The sequence below is a fragment of the Vicugna pacos genome, chromosome 18 (assembly GCF_048564905.1).
Source record: "Vicugna pacos chromosome 18, VicPac4, whole genome shotgun sequence".
NCBI classification, from domain to species: Eukaryota; Metazoa; Chordata; class Mammalia; order Artiodactyla; family Camelidae; genus Vicugna; species Vicugna pacos.
In genome coordinates, this window is record NC_133004.1 from 41,282,778 (window position 1) to 41,301,560 (window position 18,783).

Below are 18,783 nucleotides of genomic sequence, written 5' to 3' on the forward strand. Positions count from 1 at the left end.
CGTGCTTTCTGGTGGGAGGCCTGTCAGTATAGGGATCTGGGAAGGTGATGCCACCTGAGTCCTGGGAGAAGGACATCGAGAGGACAGGTCTGGGGTCCAGTCCTGGCTCAGCCACTTAGTAGCTACATGGCCTTGGGAAAAGCACTGGAACCATTCTGGTTCTTGTTATCCTGCCTCAAGTGTACATCCATTGCCACGCAGGGTTGTTGCTGATGCCTAAAAGAGGAGATGCATGTAAAGCACTAACACAGTACACGCTAGTTATCGTCATAAGGGAAGTAGACTGGTTAGATTAGAGGGACAGACCTTGGGTTCAAGGCTGCCTACCAGTGTTTGGGGATTTGTTGGTCCCTGGTCTGTGGCAGTCACTGAACAAGAGTACTAGAGGAGGGATCTGGGTGTGAGGTATCTATTACGGTTCACTTCTGGTGAGAAGGAAAAAAGTTGAAGGTGACATCATCTTTCTCCTTAGATGCATTCAGGCAAATTCTACAGGTACTTTTATTTTTGTGGGCAAGGGGTAGAAATTTGAAGAGGGAATTGGAGCAGGTGACTGTGTGTCTGTCAGGTCCTTGGTGGCCTTCAGCACCCACTGGCTTCTGCATCGTCTGTGTCTGGCTGTGGTGATAATAGGAAACAGATCTTTGTGTGCAGCTGACTCTAAAGAGGTCCTCACTCAGTACTACTCCTTAGGCCTTTAAGGCAGAGTATACGGTCTCTTCCTGGGGGCCCCTATGGGGAGGGGGCCAGGTAGGTGCTGCCGGTGAGGTCAAGCTGGAGAGGGTGAGGGAGGCATAGCATATGCCATCATCCTGGGTGAGAAAGGAAAAGGAAGGGGGTTAGACAGCAGAGGGGGAGGGCTCCCATCCCAAAGCAGTGATCCCACACTACCGACACCACAGTCCCTCTGTACCTCCCACCCCACCTTCTCCAGACTTCCCTTTCAGGCCCTAGTCTGAGCTGCTTACCTTGGGGTCCAGTTTGGGGTTTGTATGTTGCACTAGAAAAAAATCAAGATGTGCCTGGGTCAGGTCATGGCAGCCAGGGTATAGGAATCGGCAGGGGGTGCTAGTAGTGAGGTCATCTCTAGGTCAGGACCCAGATTGTGGGGGAGGCATGGGAGAAAGGAGGATGCTGAGGGCACGGGTATGGGTATGGGGAGGGAGTGTGCGGGGAAGAAGGAAGGCTGGAGTACAGGAATGACAGTGGGCTTACCTTTATTCCCAGTGTTCTCGTATTTCTCCTCCATATTTTGGAAGGATCCCCTGTGTGGGAACAGGAGGGCGGGCGGTGTGTCAGAGGCTGGGCAGAAAAGAGTTAACACCTGCTTGGGGTTGTTTCTCTTTCTGGGGGCTCTGTGACCTGCCTGCACATACTGAGAACATGAGGGCAACGGTTTGAGGCTTTCAGGAGGAGGCTGCCTTGACAGGGTTGAGGGGCAGTTTGTGGTGTAGCCCTGTCCCTGAGCGCTGACTGAGGTGGATTGTTCTAGAGAAGTGGCCTTATTGGAGGGACACAGGAAGGAGAAATAGGAGGGTGAGTTCCCATCCTTTCTGCTGGAGCGCCTCCATTAAAACTGGAGACTGAAAACTGGTGCCTCAGGCCTTGGTCCCCAGAGGAAATGCCACTCTGGAGGGTTTGAGGAGGACAGCTGGCAAGAGTCAGGAGGGGGACAAAGGAGGGCAGGGCTGCAAGAAGGAAAAGTGTGGAAGTAGAAGAAAAGGATGGAGAAAGGTAAGAGGTGGTTGGTGAGGAGGGAGAGAAGTCAGGAAAGGAAGAGGAGCTGGGGCCAGAGGGGAGGGGACCAGGCTGCTCTGAGAAAGGACAGAGGGCAGAGGAGCTGGAGGCAGAGGATCCTGGTGGCCTTCCCCACGTCACAGGGGAAAAGGACAGATTAGAAGAGGAGCAAGAAAGAGGGAAAAACGTGGAGGAGGTAGGTATGTTTGTTGCCGGAGAATAGGTTTTTGCTTCACGCAGAAAAGAATTCAAGAGCAAAGCATACTAAAGTGAAAGCAAGGTTATTCAGGGAGATAACATACTCCATAGACAGAGTGCGGGCCGACTCACTCAGAAGGGAGAGCGGCTTAGGAGATACACATTCCGTGGGCAGAACACGGGCCATCTCCAAAGGTGAGAGGAGAGAGACTGAGGGGTGTGGGAGTGTTTAATTTAAAGCAAAAGTGGATACAGGCTCCACAGACTGAATGCTGCTCATCTCAGAAGGCAAGAGAGCGACCCTGAGGTGTGGGGCTGTCTGTTTTTATGGGCTCAGTAATTTCATACACTAATGAATGGGAGGAATACTCAGACTACTCTGGGGAAGGGTCAGGGATTTCCAGGAATTGGGCTCCCTGCCCGCTTTCTGACCTTTTATGGTCAGCCTAGGAACTGTCTTGGCACCTGTGGGTGTGCCACGAGGTTCAAGGTCTACTGGAAATTGAGTCTTCCACCATCTTGGAACCAGTTTGTCCTGTCCTCAATTTCTGTGTCATTCCTTCAGTGGTTGTGCCCTGCCCTCTTCCCTCCTGTCTCATGTTTGGGAAGGATGATGTTCAGACGTTCAGGTGGAGAGAAACCAGGATGACCAAGGTGAAAAGCTTAGAAATGAGGACAAAAGGAGGAGGAAAGGGGGTGCCAGAGAAAGACAAAGAGAGCCATTCTGGGAAAGAATCAGAGAAAGGGCTGGTCCACTGTATTTGATTTTTTAAAATGATAGAGCCTCAAGAAGTAAAGAACCTGGCCTGTCAGGGGACGTGTGAGGATGTGTACTAAAGAATGCAGGAGGGGATTGGCTGTGACAGGCTCCCCAGCGCTGTTCTCAGAAGGAAACTTCCTGTTTCCCAAACGACTGCCCACCCCCCTACCCCAGGACACTCACTCACCTGGCTGGGGTTCTGGCCTTAGTCTGCAGACCTGTAGGGGGACCAATAGCTTGTCAGTGTGCCATCCACAGAGGCACATCTCCTCCCTGCCTTCTCTGCCCCCTCCCACTCTGAGTGCATCCTAGGAGGGACCACAGCTGGGAAGCAGCTGTGCTGAAACCCACTTGGGAAGGACTTGGGACTCAGAGCCAGTGCCCAGGTGGCCCGCCCACACCTGTCGTGTGTCATCCACAACACCAATCAGGATAGCAGCTCTTCTCTGCCCCCTCCACCCCTTCACCCTGCCCTCTCTCCTGACCTTTCTCTCTGCTTTCTCTCCCTTCCTTGAACACCTGCTCCTTCCCCTGCTGAGTCCTGGCCCACTCAGCCATTGTCACAGGTACCACTGCTCCCTCCAGCCCTGACAAGCTAGCTTCTTGGGCTGCCCTTCTGGGTGGCAACTGTTTCTCCCACCTTGTGACCCTTGTGCCTGGAATCCGTGTTGAGACTGCAGCCCGGTCCTCTCCACCCCCTTCCACTGAAACCTGTGCTGTCTCCCTGTAGCCCTCTCCCTCCACATCCTCCTCAAGTCCTGCAGTAGCATTTCCCGGGGATCTGGCCCCTGGTTCACACACGTCCTCTCCACCAGCCAGCAACACCCTGGGAGGTCCCATCACCCACAGGGATAGCCTCAGCACAGTGGACTCAGTCCCCCACCCCAGAGTCCAGTGACCTGCTCCACTCAGCCGCATCCTGGACTGGTTTTTGTTTTTTAATCACTGGGACTGAGAACTCAGACATAGTAAGTGCTAGTGTCATTTTTGTGCTACAACTTTCTTTTCTTCCAGCTCTCCTTTGTCATCATCCCTCTATACCTGTGCTTTGACCTCACTGAACTCCTGTCCCTTGATAAGCTACTTTCTTTCAGGTTATCCAAGCTCCCTGCTGAGCCCTCTCCTCTGCATTTGTTCCCTCACTGGCTCCTTGACCTGTGTTCCCCTGTCCTTCTGCTGCACTAAGCTGACCGATTTCCAATCCTGGGTGTGTTCCTAAGCATAGAATGCTATTTGCTCACCCAATATCCTTTCACTTTTTGTATTCAGTTACAGGACGTTGATTTTATGTGGAATGGTAGGGTGCCCCCTACAGATAGATGAGGGACATATGACTAAATATAGCCAATAAGATGTAAGGGGAAGTTGTGGGTAGGACTTCATGAAGGCTATTTAAAAGGAGGACTTATACCTGGGGCATGGTCTTTTTGGCCTTTCCTCCTCGTGTTTTTTTTTCTTTTTCTTTTGTTAAAATATATATTTTATTGAAGGATAGTAAGTTTACAATGTGTCAATTTCTGGTGTACAGCACAATACTTCAGTCATATAGGAACATACATATAATTGTTTTCATATTTTTTAACCATAAGTTACTACAAGACATTGAATATAGTTCCCTGTGCTATACAGTATAAACTTGTTGTCTTTCCTCCTTGTTCTTGATTCCTGTTTGGATTCAGAAATAATGGCTGGAGTCCTCGCAGCCATCTTGGGCCATTAGGCAGCCTTTAGGACAGAAGCCAGTACCCAGGACAGTGAGCAGAAAGGTAGGAGCCTGAGTGCCTAAGAACAGTGCTTCTTCCGTCTGCCTCCAGATCCTTTTATATGAGGGAAACAATAGAGCAAAAAACCCTCTGTGTTATTTCTGTTCTCTGGTGCTAGCAGCTGAACAGAACTTCAAACCAATACTTTCTAAAGGTTTCTAAGCCTACATGGTTGAATACTGTTGGGGAAAAACATAATCATGTGCATGGATGGTTTTATACATCTTGGCCTCTCATCTGAGTTTAATCCTCAAATATTATCTTGCATTTCCTTAGTGACTAAGTCACATTTTCTCTTCATCTCCATCCGTCATTCTTACTCTCAGGACACAACCACTGTGGTTTTTGCTCCACAGAATTAAAAAAACAATTTGTATATAGTTTAATTTACCAATATTTTTATTCATAGACTTTGGGTTTTATGTCATACTCAGGGTGTTCATCTTCCCTCCATGATTACAAAATAGTCTCACATGCTTTATTCTAGTGCTGGGGTTATTTTTTTCCTTATTTGGATCTTTGATCTCTGTGGAATTTATTTTGGTGCAAATTACGAAATAGGGAGATAACATTACTTTTTCTCAGATGCTACTCCAGCACCATGTATTGAGTTACTCATATTTCCCCGATTAAGAAATGCTTCTTCTTAACCTACTAAATTCCATTATATTTTGCTCTGTTTTCATCCTGCCTATATTTGAATTTTTCTAATTTTTTCCATTGCTTTATCTGTTACCTGTCATCTGTTATATGCCAGTTTTGTGTCATTTTAATTATTGTAGCTTAATAACTATAAATGCTAATGCTGATACAGTGCTTACTCTGTGCCAGGATCTATTCTAAATGCTTTTCATTTAGTTTTCATGACAACGCCTATGAAAGTACTATTATTATTCCCATTTTATTGATGAGGAAGTTGAGGCTCGACAAGTAGTATCATTGTGCCAGTATTTACCCAGCCAAGGAGTGAAGTAGGATTTGGCTACAGACATTCTAGATTCTATGCTCTTCACCTCTATTCTTCAATTAATCTGATAGTGCTAATCTCCTCTTATTTTAAAATTTCTTTACAGTATTTCAAACCAATTTTGGAGGATTTTGTGGCATAAATATTGAATGCCTCTATCCTTTCATCTCTTTCAATTGTAAATGCATAATCCAGATTTCTGATGGACACCTCTACTCAGATGCCACACACGCTTCTCAAATATAAAATAACCCATACTAAAGAATCATCCTTCTCTCCCAATCATGGTGCTTGACCTTCTATATCCCCTAATACACTTTGTGGTCTCACCATGGCCTCATTCACCTATGTTGAAAACATGGGACTTACTCCCACTTCCTCGACCATATACCAATCCATTCCCCAAGTGCTACTGGTTTTTCCTCTTAAGTTTCTCAGGATCTGGCTGTCTTCCTCCATCCACACTGACACATTCATTAGACTGTTCTCAGCCTGATCCACTTCCGGCCTCTCCACCACAGTGCGGTGTATCTGCAAGGCCAAGCTGAGGTTGCCGCTCTGATTCTTCACGTTGCCTCTGGGGTCGAAGGCTCCTGGGTGTGATTTACAGGGTCTTCTCCCTCCTCTCCTGCCGCCTCCACAGCCCTGAGATACTTGCAGTTCCCAGAATAATTTCCTTCCTCTGGAAGGAGAGTGACTCCTACAGCACATTCACCATTTGCCCAGCTAATTCTTTTTCATTCTTTGAAATTATTTGCAGGTATCACTTCCTCTGGGAAGTCCGACTTGATTACACCTCTTTCCTCCCAACTTAACATAGTTCTTCCCAAATGAGTCAGTTAGTCCTTGAGGCAACTGTCCCCACCTCTATCCCCCACTGAGTTCCTTGAAAACAGGGCTTATGTCTTATTTATTTTTGCATCTCCAATTATAAATTGGAAAATAGGCACCTGGAAAGTAGGCACCAACCAATGCTGGCTGAGTGGAGCCAACTTCTTGTTCCCTTCTGTTATCTCCTTACTCTTCCCAGGGCATACCCTGTCCTCCTTGTGAACCAAAAGTTAAGAATGAGGAGAAATGACTAAGAGGCAACAACTGGAAAATGATCGGGTTTGCAGAGAGGGATTGGTCTGGAGCAGTGCTTCCCAAACTTAATGACACACAAATACCATTTGAGGAGACCATTAAAAATTCGGATTCCCAAGCCCAGACCACAAGCCCAGCAGGGAGCTCCATTTTTAATGGACGCCTATGGTCATTTTGATGTGGGTAGGTTCTGAGAAATACCTAGCTAGGAATCATGGGGAGAGGTTGGAGGTCCTGGACCACTTACCTTTGCTTCTTTTGCACGTGAAGTACACAATCAGCCCCACAATTAATGTTATGAGCACAGCACCGGCCAGTGCCAACCCAGCTGTAGCTCCCATACTCAGAGGCCAAGACTCTGAACTCTGTTTCCCTTCTGAGTCCCCGAGGCCAACTGTGATGGTGGTGGTGGTGGTGGCGGCGGCGGCAGTGGTTGTGGTGGTGGCTGAAAGGACATAGGAAACATGTAGATTGTCCCCCGAGGGACTGAATGTATCTGGGTGAAGCTGTCACATCTTGTTCCCTAATTTGGGGAATATAAGGGGTGGGGAGCAACTCTCTGAAGCTCCTCCACGGGGAGGGGAGTCACAAGGGAAGACCTGGAGGTTTAGAATCTATATCACTCTGTTTAAATCCTGACTACTACTGATCAGTGGTGTGATCCCAGAGCCTCATTTCATCGCCTACAAATAGGGATAACTGAATTGCAAGATTTAAAAAAAAATTTTATTGTGGTAAAATATATATAACACACAAATTACCATTTTAACCATTTTAAAGTGTGCAGTTCAGTGGCATTAACTGTTCTGCAACCATTACCACCATCCATCTCCAGAACATTTCCATCTTTCTGAACTGAAACTCTATCTCAGCTAAACACTAACTCCCTAATCCCCTTCCCCCAGCCACTGGCATCCACCATTCTACTTTTTGACACTAAGAATTTGACTGCTTCTAGGTACTTCTTAGAAGTGGATTCAAATAGTATTTGTCCTTTTACACAAATTGTTTAATAAGTGAGAAAACATTTGTAAAGCACCTAGTCTATCTATACTGGAAATATATTTTTAAGGTTGAATTAATGTATATTAAACTTTAGTTTCTACAAACAGATCGTATCTTTGTAGATATTTAAGGTACCATTAAAAAACTGATTTAAGCATTTCCAATTCAAGATGGCAGAGTAGTAGGACCACAAGCTAGCCTCTCCTCATGACTACAACGAAAGCACAAGTGACTGTTAAACAGCCATTGAAAAAAAGACTGGAACCTAGCAAAAAAGATCGTTTTCAACTGGAAACATAAAAAGGGAACCACAGCAGGACGGTATGAGGGGCATGCTAGCACTATAATAAGGTCCCATACCCCCTGGGTGGGCGACCCACAAAGTGAATAATAATTAAGTTGCGGAGGCCCTCCCACAGGAGTGAGAATTCTGAGCCCCACGTCAGGCTCCCCAGCCAGGAGCTCTGACATTGGGAGGAAAAGACCCCAGGACATCTGGTTTTGAAGGCAAGTGGAGCTTAACTCCAGCAGCTCCATGAGACTGGGGGAAACAGGGACTTCAGTCTCTTGGGAAGGGCATACAGAATCTCACGTGCGTGAGGTCCAAGGACAGAGGCAGTGATTTCATAGGAGCCTGGGCCAGACCTGCGTTTTGGTTTTGGAAGTTTCCCTGGGGAGGTAGGGGACAGCTGTGGCTCATCCAGGGGACATAAAAGCTGGTGGTGGACATTCTAGGAGTATTCATCTGCATGAGCTTTCCTGGAGGCTGACATCTTGATTGGATCATTAGCACCAAAACCTAGTCCCACCTAACAGACTGTAGGCTTATGGGCTGGGAAGCCTCAGGCCAAACAACATACTGGTGAGAAGGCAGCCCCACCCATCAGCAGACTTCTGAGCCACAAATGCCTCTAGACACAGCCCTACCCATCAGAGGTCTAGGACCAAGCTTCACCTACTCCTCCTGCCAGGAAACCTGCATAAACCTTCAGTCCAGCCTCATCCACCCGGGGGCAGATACCGGAAGTAAGATAACAATAATCCCAAAGCCTGTGGAAGGAATCCACAAGCACAGGCCATACTCTACACTGGCACCGGCTGGACCCTGGCCCTTGGATGACAAGAGAGGAATGTACTGCTGGGACACATAGGACATCTCTCACAGAGGGCCACCTCTCCAAGATTGAGAAATATAACTAACCTACCTAAAAATACAAATAGAAAGATAGACAGGATGAGGCAGCAGAGAAATATCTTTCAGGCCAAGACACAATGAAATTCCAGAAGAAGAAATAAGTCATGATGAGATAGGCAATCTGTTGAGAAGAGTTTAGAGTAATGATGGTGAAGATATTCAGAGAACTCAGAAGGAGTATAGATGCACATGGGGAAGTTCTTGGCAAAGGGTAGGAAAATATAAAGAATACCCAAACAGAGTTGAAAAATAAAATTACGGAAAAGAGTAACACACTAGAAGGAACCAAAACAGACTAAATGAGGCAGAAGAACAGATCAGTGAGCTAGGAGACAGATTAATGGAAATCACTACTGCAGAACAGAAAAAAGAATGAAAAGAGATGAGGATAGTTTGAGAGAACTCTGGGACAACATGAAGTGCACTAATATTCACATTATACGGGTCCCAGAAAGAGAAGAGAGAAAGGACCTGAGAAAAATTTTGAAGAGATAATAACCAAAAATTTACGTAACTTGGGAAAGGAAACAGTCACCCAAGTCCAAGAAGCACAGAGTGTTCCACACAGGATCAACCCAAAGAGGAACACACCAAAGCACAAAGTAATCAAATTGACAAAAATTAAGGATAAGGAGATAATATTAAAATCAGCAAGAGAAAAGCAGCACATAACATACAAGGGATCTCCCAAGAGGTTATCAGCTGATTTTTTCAGCAGAAACTACAGGCCAGAAGGGAGTGGCATGATACATTTAAAGTGATGAAAAAGGAAAACATACAACCAAGAATACTCTATCCAGAAAGGCTCTTGTTCAGGTTTGATGGAGAAATCAAAAGCTTCACGGATAAACAAAAGCTAAAAGAATTTAGCACAACCAAACCAGCTTTACAACAAATGTTAAAGGAACTTCTCTAGTCATCAAACCATAAGAGAAGAAAAAAAAAAAAAAGAAGAAAGAGAAAAAAAACAGACCTACAAAAGATTGCTTTGGCAACTCAGGTCTTTTATGGTTCCATATAAATTTTAGATTTATTTGTTCTAGTTTCGTGAAAGGTTTCGTGAGTATCTTGACGGGGGATTGCACTGGGTCTGTGGATTGCTTTGGGTAGTATGGCCATTTTGATAGTGTTGATTATTCTAGTCCAAGAGCACAAGATATCTTTCCATTTCTTTGTATAATCTTCAATTTCCTTCATTGATGTTTTACAGTTTTTGGAGTATAGGTAACCTCCTTGGTTAAGTGTTTTTCTGGGTGTTCTGTTGTTTTTGATGCAATGGAAATGTTTCTGCCAGTTACAAAATTCTTGTTTTTGAAGTGCAAAAAAAAAAAAGTGAATGAAGGGCCACAGATGGCAAAATACCCTTCTTTTTTATGGGTGAGTTGTATTCCATTGCCTATATGTGCTACATCTTCTTTGTCCATTCGTCTGTTGATGTAAACTTCGGATGCTTCCATGTCTTGGCAGTTCTAAACAGTGCTGCTAATAATAGCCTGGTGTATGTATTTTTTTTGAATTAATTTTTTTGTTTTTCTTGGATGTATGCACAGGAGTGGAATTGCTGGGTCATATTTTATTTTTAGGTTTCTATTTTTAGGTTTTTTGAGAAGCGTCCATATTGTTTTCCATGGTAGCCACACCAGTTTACATTCCTACCAACAGTGTACAGGGGTTGTCTTTTCTCCACATCCTTGTCAACATTTGTTATTTGTGTTCTTTTGGTGATCACCATTCTGACAGCTGTGAAATGATGTCTCATGATTTTGATCTGCATTTCCCTGGTATTAGTGATGTTGAGCAACGTTTCATGTTCCTGTTGGCCATCTGCATTTCCTCTTTTGGAAAAATGTTCAGTTCTTCTGCCCATATTTTAAATGGGTTATTTGCTTGCTTTTTAACTGAAGTACAGTTGATTTAAAATGTTGTATTAGTTTCTGGTGTAGAGCATGGATGGACTTGGAGGGCATTATGCTAAGTGAAATAAGTCAGAGAAAGACAAATACTATATCACTTACATATGGAATCTAAAAATCCTTTCTGCTCTGTCTTCAAGTATAACCAGCGTCTGGCGACTTCTCACCCACCACTGCCGTCACCCTAATGTAGTCACATCATCTCCCACTGGTCTTCCTGCTTTGACCTTAATCATTTATGTAGTCTGATTCTACACGCAGCAGTCAGATGGACCCTTTTACTGTCCCACCTCACAGCCTTTGCCCTATTGAGTGGAACATTCTCCAGACCTCTCCCTCACTTCCTACATGTCTGTGCCTTGGCTGGAGTTTTCTGCTGGCTTCTCCAGATTCCTCCCTAGCCCCTCTCCACTCTGCTTTGTGCCTTTGGAGGCTGGTCTTGGTGGACTCCAGCCATGCACTCTCTCACCCCCTGGTTCCTATTCAGTGGCCAATGGGAGTCACCAGCAGGAGATGAGGGAGAGGAGGGTAAGTCAGGACATAGCTCTTGGCCCCCTCCCTGAAAAACATTGTATTAGTCAGGGTCCTCCAGAGAAACAAGAACCAATAGGATATATATAGAGAAACAGAATTAGTCTTACTATGAGGAGTTGGCTCACACTATTATGACAGCTGATAAGTCCCATGATCTGCCATCAGCAAGGGGGAGGCCCTGGAAAACCAATGGTGTCGTTCCAGTCCAAACCCAAAGGCCTGAGAACCAGTTCTGACTCCTGGGGACAGGAGAAGATGGACTTCCCAGCTCAAGTGGAGGGCAAATTTGCCCTTCCTCCCCTTTTTCATTCTATTCAGGCCCTCAAGGGATTGGATGATGCCCACCTACTGCTAATCTCTTCCAGACTCAACTTCACAGACACACTCAGAAATCATGTCTGGGGGTCCCTTAGCCCAGTCAAGTGGACACAGCAAACTAACCATCAAGGGCCTGCGGACTCTCTCTCCCCGGAGGCCACATCTCTTCTCTGGGTCCCAGTATCTACATCCTCCCCTGCTCATTAGGCCTGTGGTTGGTCCCAGATTTCTCACCTCCCTGACTGGTTTCCCTACCCTGTTCCCCTCTCAAAACTCTTCTCAGTTACCCTGTCTGAACAGCTGCTTCCTGCCGGGACCCTGATGAATGTCCCAGAGGCCTTCCCTGTTCCATCTGAATAAAGCAGCACCCCCAGCACCTCTATCCCCCCAATTCTGCTTCATTTTCCTCCTTTTCTCTTCTCAGCACCACCTGACACACAGACAGAATTAACTTGTTTGCTTTTTTTGTGGTTTTCTTTCTACACTCAAGTGTAAGTTCCATCACTGAGGACATTTTTGTTTTGTTGTAACTGCTGTTTCTCCAGTTCCCAGAGTTCCCAGGACCTGACCCATAGCAGGCACTCAATCAGTATTTGTTATTTCATTTGTTAAATGAATGAATATTTTCCCTTGAAATTTCAAGATATTCAACCACTGTCTTCCAGCTTCCTCTATTGCTATGAGACAGCCAGAGCCACTCCGATTCCTGAATCTCTGTATGTGGCCTGTTTCTTTCCTCCTTGGAAATTTGTTGGATCTTTTTATCCCTGGTGTTTTGAAATTTCATGTTGCAGGGCCCTGAAGTAGGTCTTTTTATCTTACCCATTTTGCTGGGCTCTTTTGTTCTGGAAAATGTCTAGAGTAATTTTGTAGTTATTTTCTTCCCCATGGCCTTCTTTCTTCCGTGTTTTTAAAGCTCCCATTTATTCAGAGGTGCAACCTCTTGGACCAATTCTCAATTTTTCTTATCCTGCCTTCTATATTATATTTCTATGGCCGCTTTAACAAATTGCCACAAACTGGATAACTCTAAACAACAGGAGTTTACTCTCACAGTTCTGGAAGTCAGAAATCAAGGTGTCACCTTGGCTGCACTCACTCAGGAGGCTCTGGGGGAGGGTCTGTTTCTTGATTCTTCCTGCTTCTGGTGGCTGCTTCACTCCAGTCTCTGCCTCCGTGGTCATACTGACTTCTCTTTTGTCTGTGTCAAATCTCCCACTGCCTCTCTCTTATACTTTTATTAGCATTTAAGGCCCACCCAGATAATCCCAGTTAACCATCTCATCTCAAAATCCTTACCTGAATCACATCTGCAACCATGTAAGGTACTATTCACAGGTTCTGGGGATTAGGATGTGGGCATAGCTTTTGGGGGCTTTTGCGGGGGGGGCTGCTATTCAACCCACTACAGTATCCAAATCTTTGACCTTTTGTTCTACCTTCTGAGAGATTTCCACAAACTTTATCTTTTACTTATTTATTAAGTTTTCCATCTTTGCTAGTAATCTCTAACTTCTAGGAGTTTTTTCATTTGTAAAGCACTCTTTCTTGTTACATGCATGTGATCTCTTAAGGATGATATTTAAAATTTTCAGTCTCCCTCCATTGTTTTGGTTTCTTTTTCAGATTCTTTTCCCCCCTGATTATTTTGCTCTCTGTGTTTCATGGGGAAAGCTTTTGTTAAATGTTTAATTTAGTAATTTAAAAACAGAATCTCTAGTCTCTAGCATCCTGGATGCAGCTGAGGCGAAGGTACAATCCTCAGTGCAGGGGATTTGCTGCAAGGCTGAGACCCCAGTCTCTCTGCCCTAAGGCCCCGGCAAGCAGAAAGCCGTGCCAGTTGGAAGCTGTGTGTGTGTGATGGCAGAAAGTGCTAGTGGGCTATAGAGTGATCTGTTAGATTTTTAGACCTTTTTCAGGCCCATCCGATAGATTTTTCAGAGAAGAATCTTGTGATCTTATGCCCTTGGTGGGGTAGGAGTCAGCAGCCTGGCTGCCTGCATCCTGGGGAGCATCCAAGAGGGTTGAGGTGTTTCGGGTCTCGTCAGTTCACCAAATGTCCAGTTTTAAGGACAGAACCCTTGCTGCCAGTTATGCCCAGGGTACTTCCCCGCAGAGTTTTTGTGCCAGTTTTGCCAGAAAGGATAACCCTCCACCTTCTGCTGGGGTGGGGGATGGGGATATGGAGGTTTTCCTGCTTCTTAAATAGATTTTCAACTAGTCCTCTGGTTTTCAGACCCCCTTCCACACCCACGGTCAGGTGTACTAGGGGACTGCTGGCCCTGTAAGGGGTTTTGTAGTGTACATTGCCTGCCTTCTGGGTTTCCCCACTGCTGGCTTAGGGTTTAGCTCCTCTGGTCTCTTGAACCAGTTACAGTCCTGTCTGTTTCCAGCTTCCCAAATTCTGTTTTTTTCCACCTAGTTCACATATATTTTGCCCTCATGGATTTTTGTCGTAAAAAATTCCTTTTACTGTCATTTTAGTAGATTTTGGGAGGGAGTGGAGTAAATATGTACATATAATCCACCATCTTGGTCAAAATTTATATATTACCTTAAGAATGAATATTATAATAAAGTAAACATTTTTAAAACATTGCACATTAATCACAAAAATAAAGGATATAGAGGAAAAGTCTTGTGAGACCATTTCTATGGTCTTTGGAAGAACACTACCTAGATTTACTGAGGGACTTAAAATAGGACCGCTTCCTGGGTGAGAAGACTCTACATTAGATTCTAATTTCAATTTCTGTCCAGTGCTTTATAGGTTTAATATAATTCTGATTTTTAAAAAATCAATATGAGTGTTTTTCTAGGAACTTGGCAAACTTACTCTAACATTTATATGGAAGAATAGGCAGGCAACAGTAATAAAGTTCTTGAGGAAGAAGTAACGTGATTCTGATGGAAAAAGTCTTATCAGTACTTGAAACCTGATAAAGGTACAGTAACTAAAACAGTGTGGTACTGATATAAGACAACAAGACCAGTGAAACAGAACAGACAGACCAGAAATGGATGCTATTCTACAAAAGAACCTAGAACCTAGGTCTATGAATCAATGGAGAAAAAGTACTCAGTAAGTTGAATGAGGACAGCTGATTTGTTTCTTGGTACAAAGATCAGCTTAGTTCTTTACCTTATACCATATACCACAATAAATTAGTTGATTTTTAGTTTTCTAAAAAATTATCTACAGACTACACATTGCCTTATTGCCTGTGCCTGGGAGAGACCTCCTCCCGCACCCTGGAGACAGATACACCGAGGTTCAAATTCCTACCCCTCACTGAGTAAGAGAGGAAGGTGTGTTAATGCAACACGTCCATTATTAGGTTAAATATAGGTCAAGACAAGATGATCAGGTCAGTAAGTGAGGTCCAGGGGCTAATGGTTAAGAGAGGAGGCTCTGGAGTTAAATTGGAGCCAAATCCCACCCCTACCGGGTGTGACTTTGAGCAGGTGTTTACTCTGCCAGCCTCGGTTTCCCTTCCTGTAGCGGGAGGATGACAGCAGTAGCGACTGTTACTGGGGGTCGTGGGGAAGGTTAGTGAGGCTGGTGCCACCGGGCTGTTCAGCCGGGACGCAGCGCACAGCAAGCGGGAGCTGCCGTTACTGCTGCTGCTGCCGCCTCTTCATGACCAGGGCCCAGGAGCAAGCTCAGAGCGGACAGTGGGGACAGTGTGACCAGAACAACACGGGAGAGGTGGGGGGAGGGTGCGAGAGACAAGGAGGGTAAAGAGGGTGGAGGCAGGGGAAGAGGAGGTGGGAAAGAGAGGAAAGAGATGGGACGGGAGTGGGGGTGGGAGCACCGAGAGCCATGTTCTGGGCAGCAGAGCAGGAGAAGAAAGTGGGGAGACTGGGAAACAGGTGATGGGGAGTTGCCAGGAGACAGGGCCCCTCAGGGCACCATCGGGTACCTACTGTGTGTGCCGGGCTGAGCTCCTGGCTGTGGGGAGACACAGATATGGGGTAGCTGGGGCTCCGCACATGGACACATGACAAGGGGGAGACAGGCACATCCTGAAGATGTCAGGTCACCTGGAGGATGTGGGGCAAGGCCAGGGGCAGGGTGGAGCCCCACCTTGGAGCAAGAAGGGAGGACAGCTGGGGACGAGGAAGGTGCTGAGGCCGGGGGTGGTGGAGGGGCTGGATCTGAGGGGCAGAGAGGATTTTGATAGAAGAGTCAGGAAAAGGAGACCAGGCCAGGGAACAAGGCACCAGTGGCCTCCAAGAGCCTCAGACAGGACAGCTGGACTCACCCGGGATGATGAAGAGTTGGGTCCCCTTGATGGACTGCCACACCTTCTTGCCATTTTGCCGTGTGTTCAACTCCACCCGGCAGAAGTACACCGCCTCGTCCTCCATCCGCAGGTTCCGGATCTGGAGGGAGCCGTTCTTCCAACCCTCTGTCCAGTTCAGGACGAGCCGGTTCTTGAATTTCTCATGAGTGAAAGGCGGGGTTGTGATGTAGATGAACTCCGCATGGAAGTGTTTCCATCTCCAGAATATCCTCACGTTGGGAACCTTGTCTAAGTCCCAGGGGTAATAGAAGGAGAAGGGGATGTGGATGGAGCCGCCCTCGGGGGCTGAGAGTCTCTTTGGTTGGTTCATTCCAAAGTCAGAGTGTGGACTGGGTTCTGCCCAGCGACCTAGAGGAAGGAGGGAGAAGGAGAGACTCTGAAGCCACCAGGAGAGATGAAGAAGGTGACCCCAGCCCGTCCGGCACCCTCACCTACAGGCGGATGTGTGACAGTGGCAGGACTGGCCCTCTGGCCTGGGTGTCCCCCTCTCCAGGCTCGGGGTAGGGAGGAGGGTGAGGGGTTGGGGGCATCCAGCACTGTGGGACCAGCCCTTTGTTGGGGGTGGGAGCCTGGCCGGCGACCCCAGGGGACCCCTTCTACAGACACCCGGCCACAGCCCCTCCCCAGGGCGCCCCCAGGCCCTGGGCAGAGCAGGACAGGCCCGGGCACTCACCAGCCTGCGGAGATGCCAGCGGCAGCAGCAGCAGCAGCAGCAGGGGCAGCAGCGGGGCCAGAAGCATGGCCTTGCCCTCGTCCTGGGATGAGAAGACAAGCAGAGACCTCAAGGCCAGAGGGGAGGCCCGTGCAGGGGCCGCCTGGGGGGAGTCTCAGCACCAGAAGGGCGAGGTCAGTCTCCCTCAGGACTGGGGTAGGGGGGAGCCTTCCCCGAACCGCCCACCCCGGCAGTGACTGGCACTTCCCTTGTCAATCTGGCTTCTTCTTTTCCTATGTTGCAAAAGGGCCTCCGTGTGGTCAGCGCGTAGGGAGCGCGGTCTCGGCCTCCCAGCCCCCGGCTTCACGCTGAGGGGCCCGTCCTGCCCTGGGCCAGCTGGGGCCGCTCCTCTCTCCGCCCAGCTCCCTGCCTCTGCACCCCCTTGGCACCTCCTTAGGAGTCAGTCGCTGTGTCTCTGGGTGTCTGTCCCTCCTTTTCTCTGGTTCTCTGAGAGTCTCTCTCATCCTAGGGGCGGGGCGGCAGCAGGGCCAGCTCAGGCAGGAGGAGGTGGGCGGCCATGAGTCCCTGCCCAGCTGCAGCCCCTCAGAGAGGAGGAGGAGGGAGCCGCTGGTGGTCAGAGCCTCAGCCCCCAGCCCAGGCACCAGGGGCACCCGGCTGGCTCTTGGTCCCTCTCCCTTTGGGCGGGGGCTCCCCTGCTGTCTCCCCTGCAGTCCCCAGGCAGAACCAAGGCCCACCAGGCCCCGCCCCCTGGTCTGCCCCCTTGTGCAGTCGCACCCCCTCCCGGAGGTGAGGTTACGAGTGAGGCTGGGCTCACCTTCCCACCCACCCAGAGAGTGGGCCACCCAGAGAGTGGGCCGCCCACCGATGCAGGACTGGGCCTGCAGGGCCCTCTGTCCTCTCTCTGCACATGGAAATGGGGGCTCAGAGAAGTCTTGCCCCACGTCCAGGACTGGAGTGGCAGGGCCGGGACTGGAGCTCCAGTCTTGCTGAGCCCACAGAGCCTCCTTCTTCTGGATGCTTCCTCCTGGTTGCTGCACAGAGTCTCTGGCCTCAACTAATGAGTGCAGAGCTGTGGGGGGTGAGCGCCAGAAGGCTGTATTGTAATAATGCTCCTCAGGGGATTCCCTCCACAGCTGTGAGACCCTGGCTACTCCAGACCTTCCCTGGACAGAGGGGATGAAGGCTCAGAGCAGCCATGAGTTATCCTGGTGACAGTCCCTGGGACCATGTCTGATGGAGGCCACTGCCAGCCTGGGACTGGTGGTGGAGGCGGTGAGGGATGGGGGCTGGGCCCTTTGGTGACCCTCGGGGCTGGCTGCAAAGGAGGCTCTGCTCCCCCCTCCCCAGGGTGAGGTTGGCATTGGCTGCAGAGCAGGCTGTGGGGGTGGGGTGGGGAGGACACGATTTCATCAGAGGAAGTGGCCTCAGTCCTGGAGGTGGAAGCAAGCAGACCGACTTCCTTTCTCCTTTTCTCAGTTTCCCCCTAATTTTAATAGTTTTCTTCCATAATTTCCCATGGTTGGCCCAGGCACCCTCCGCCCTCTGTCTGCATTTACTTTTCTTATCCCTCTTCCCAGGCCCAAGAAGAGAGGTTCTGCATTTTCATGGAACCCTCTTGTTTGAGTCAGGCCTTAAACATCCATTTTGTCATTTTCAGCTTTACAACATTCTGTGATGGACGAATGCTTACTTCCGTTTTAACTCTTGGGGAAAACTGAGGCACAGAGCCTTAATATCATGGAGCCCTCTGGGCTGTGAAAGGTGCTTGTGCGGAACTGGTAACAGCTAGAAAGGTGGGCAGAAGAGAGGACAAGGGACCTGCTGGCTTCTTGGCAGGGCCTCCAGAGCGTCCTTGCCATGTGTGTGGGGTCACACCTGGTTCCCTTCCTGCCTTACCCCACTAACTTGGGACCTGGAAAGTCTCCTCCCTGCCAGGCCACCCAAGGGGGTAGGTGGACCCCACCAGGGGGCACCACTGCTCATTCTGTTGGGCAGCACAGAACTTTTACAAAGCAGGTTCTGGGTAACTTTTGCAGAGCACCTGCAGGCCAGGTGCCCTCAGGCCCTGCTGCTTCCACATAAGGGCTCCCTAGGTCTTCCTCGCTTTCTCCCAAGCTTCCACCTCCCTCGCTGACCACATCCACCACTGCCCCAGCCCCTCCCCCTCCGTGGCACCCCACCCTGCTCCTACTTGCCCTCCCAAGATTAGGGATGAGGCAAAGACGTGTGTTCTCACTACCTGCATTCATTGTGCTGGAAGGTTCTAGCCCATGAAATAAGGCAAGAAACACAAATAAGATTTTTCTAACTATATTTTCTTAGATTCT

The 18,783-nt window shown here is 48.1% G+C and overlaps 1 protein-coding gene across 1 annotated transcript; it reads right to left on the reverse strand.

Moving 5' to 3' along the window:
- Positions 1–49: 49 nt before the first annotated feature.
- LOC107035055 (paired immunoglobulin-like type 2 receptor alpha) lies at positions 50–16,538 on the reverse strand. Its single transcript, XM_031676768.2, has 7 exons — positions 16,457–16,538; positions 15,742–16,131; positions 6,759–6,956; positions 2,883–2,913; positions 1,216–1,265; positions 969–1,000; positions 50–812 (listed from the first exon to the last, which is right to left on the reverse strand). The coding sequence occupies exons 1-7, from the start codon at positions 16,521–16,523 to the stop codon at positions 690–692; spliced, it is 891 nt and encodes a 296-aa protein (XP_031532628.2). The 5' UTR covers positions 16,524–16,538; the 3' UTR covers positions 50–689.
- Between the last annotated feature and the right edge of the window lie 2,245 nt (positions 16,539–18,783).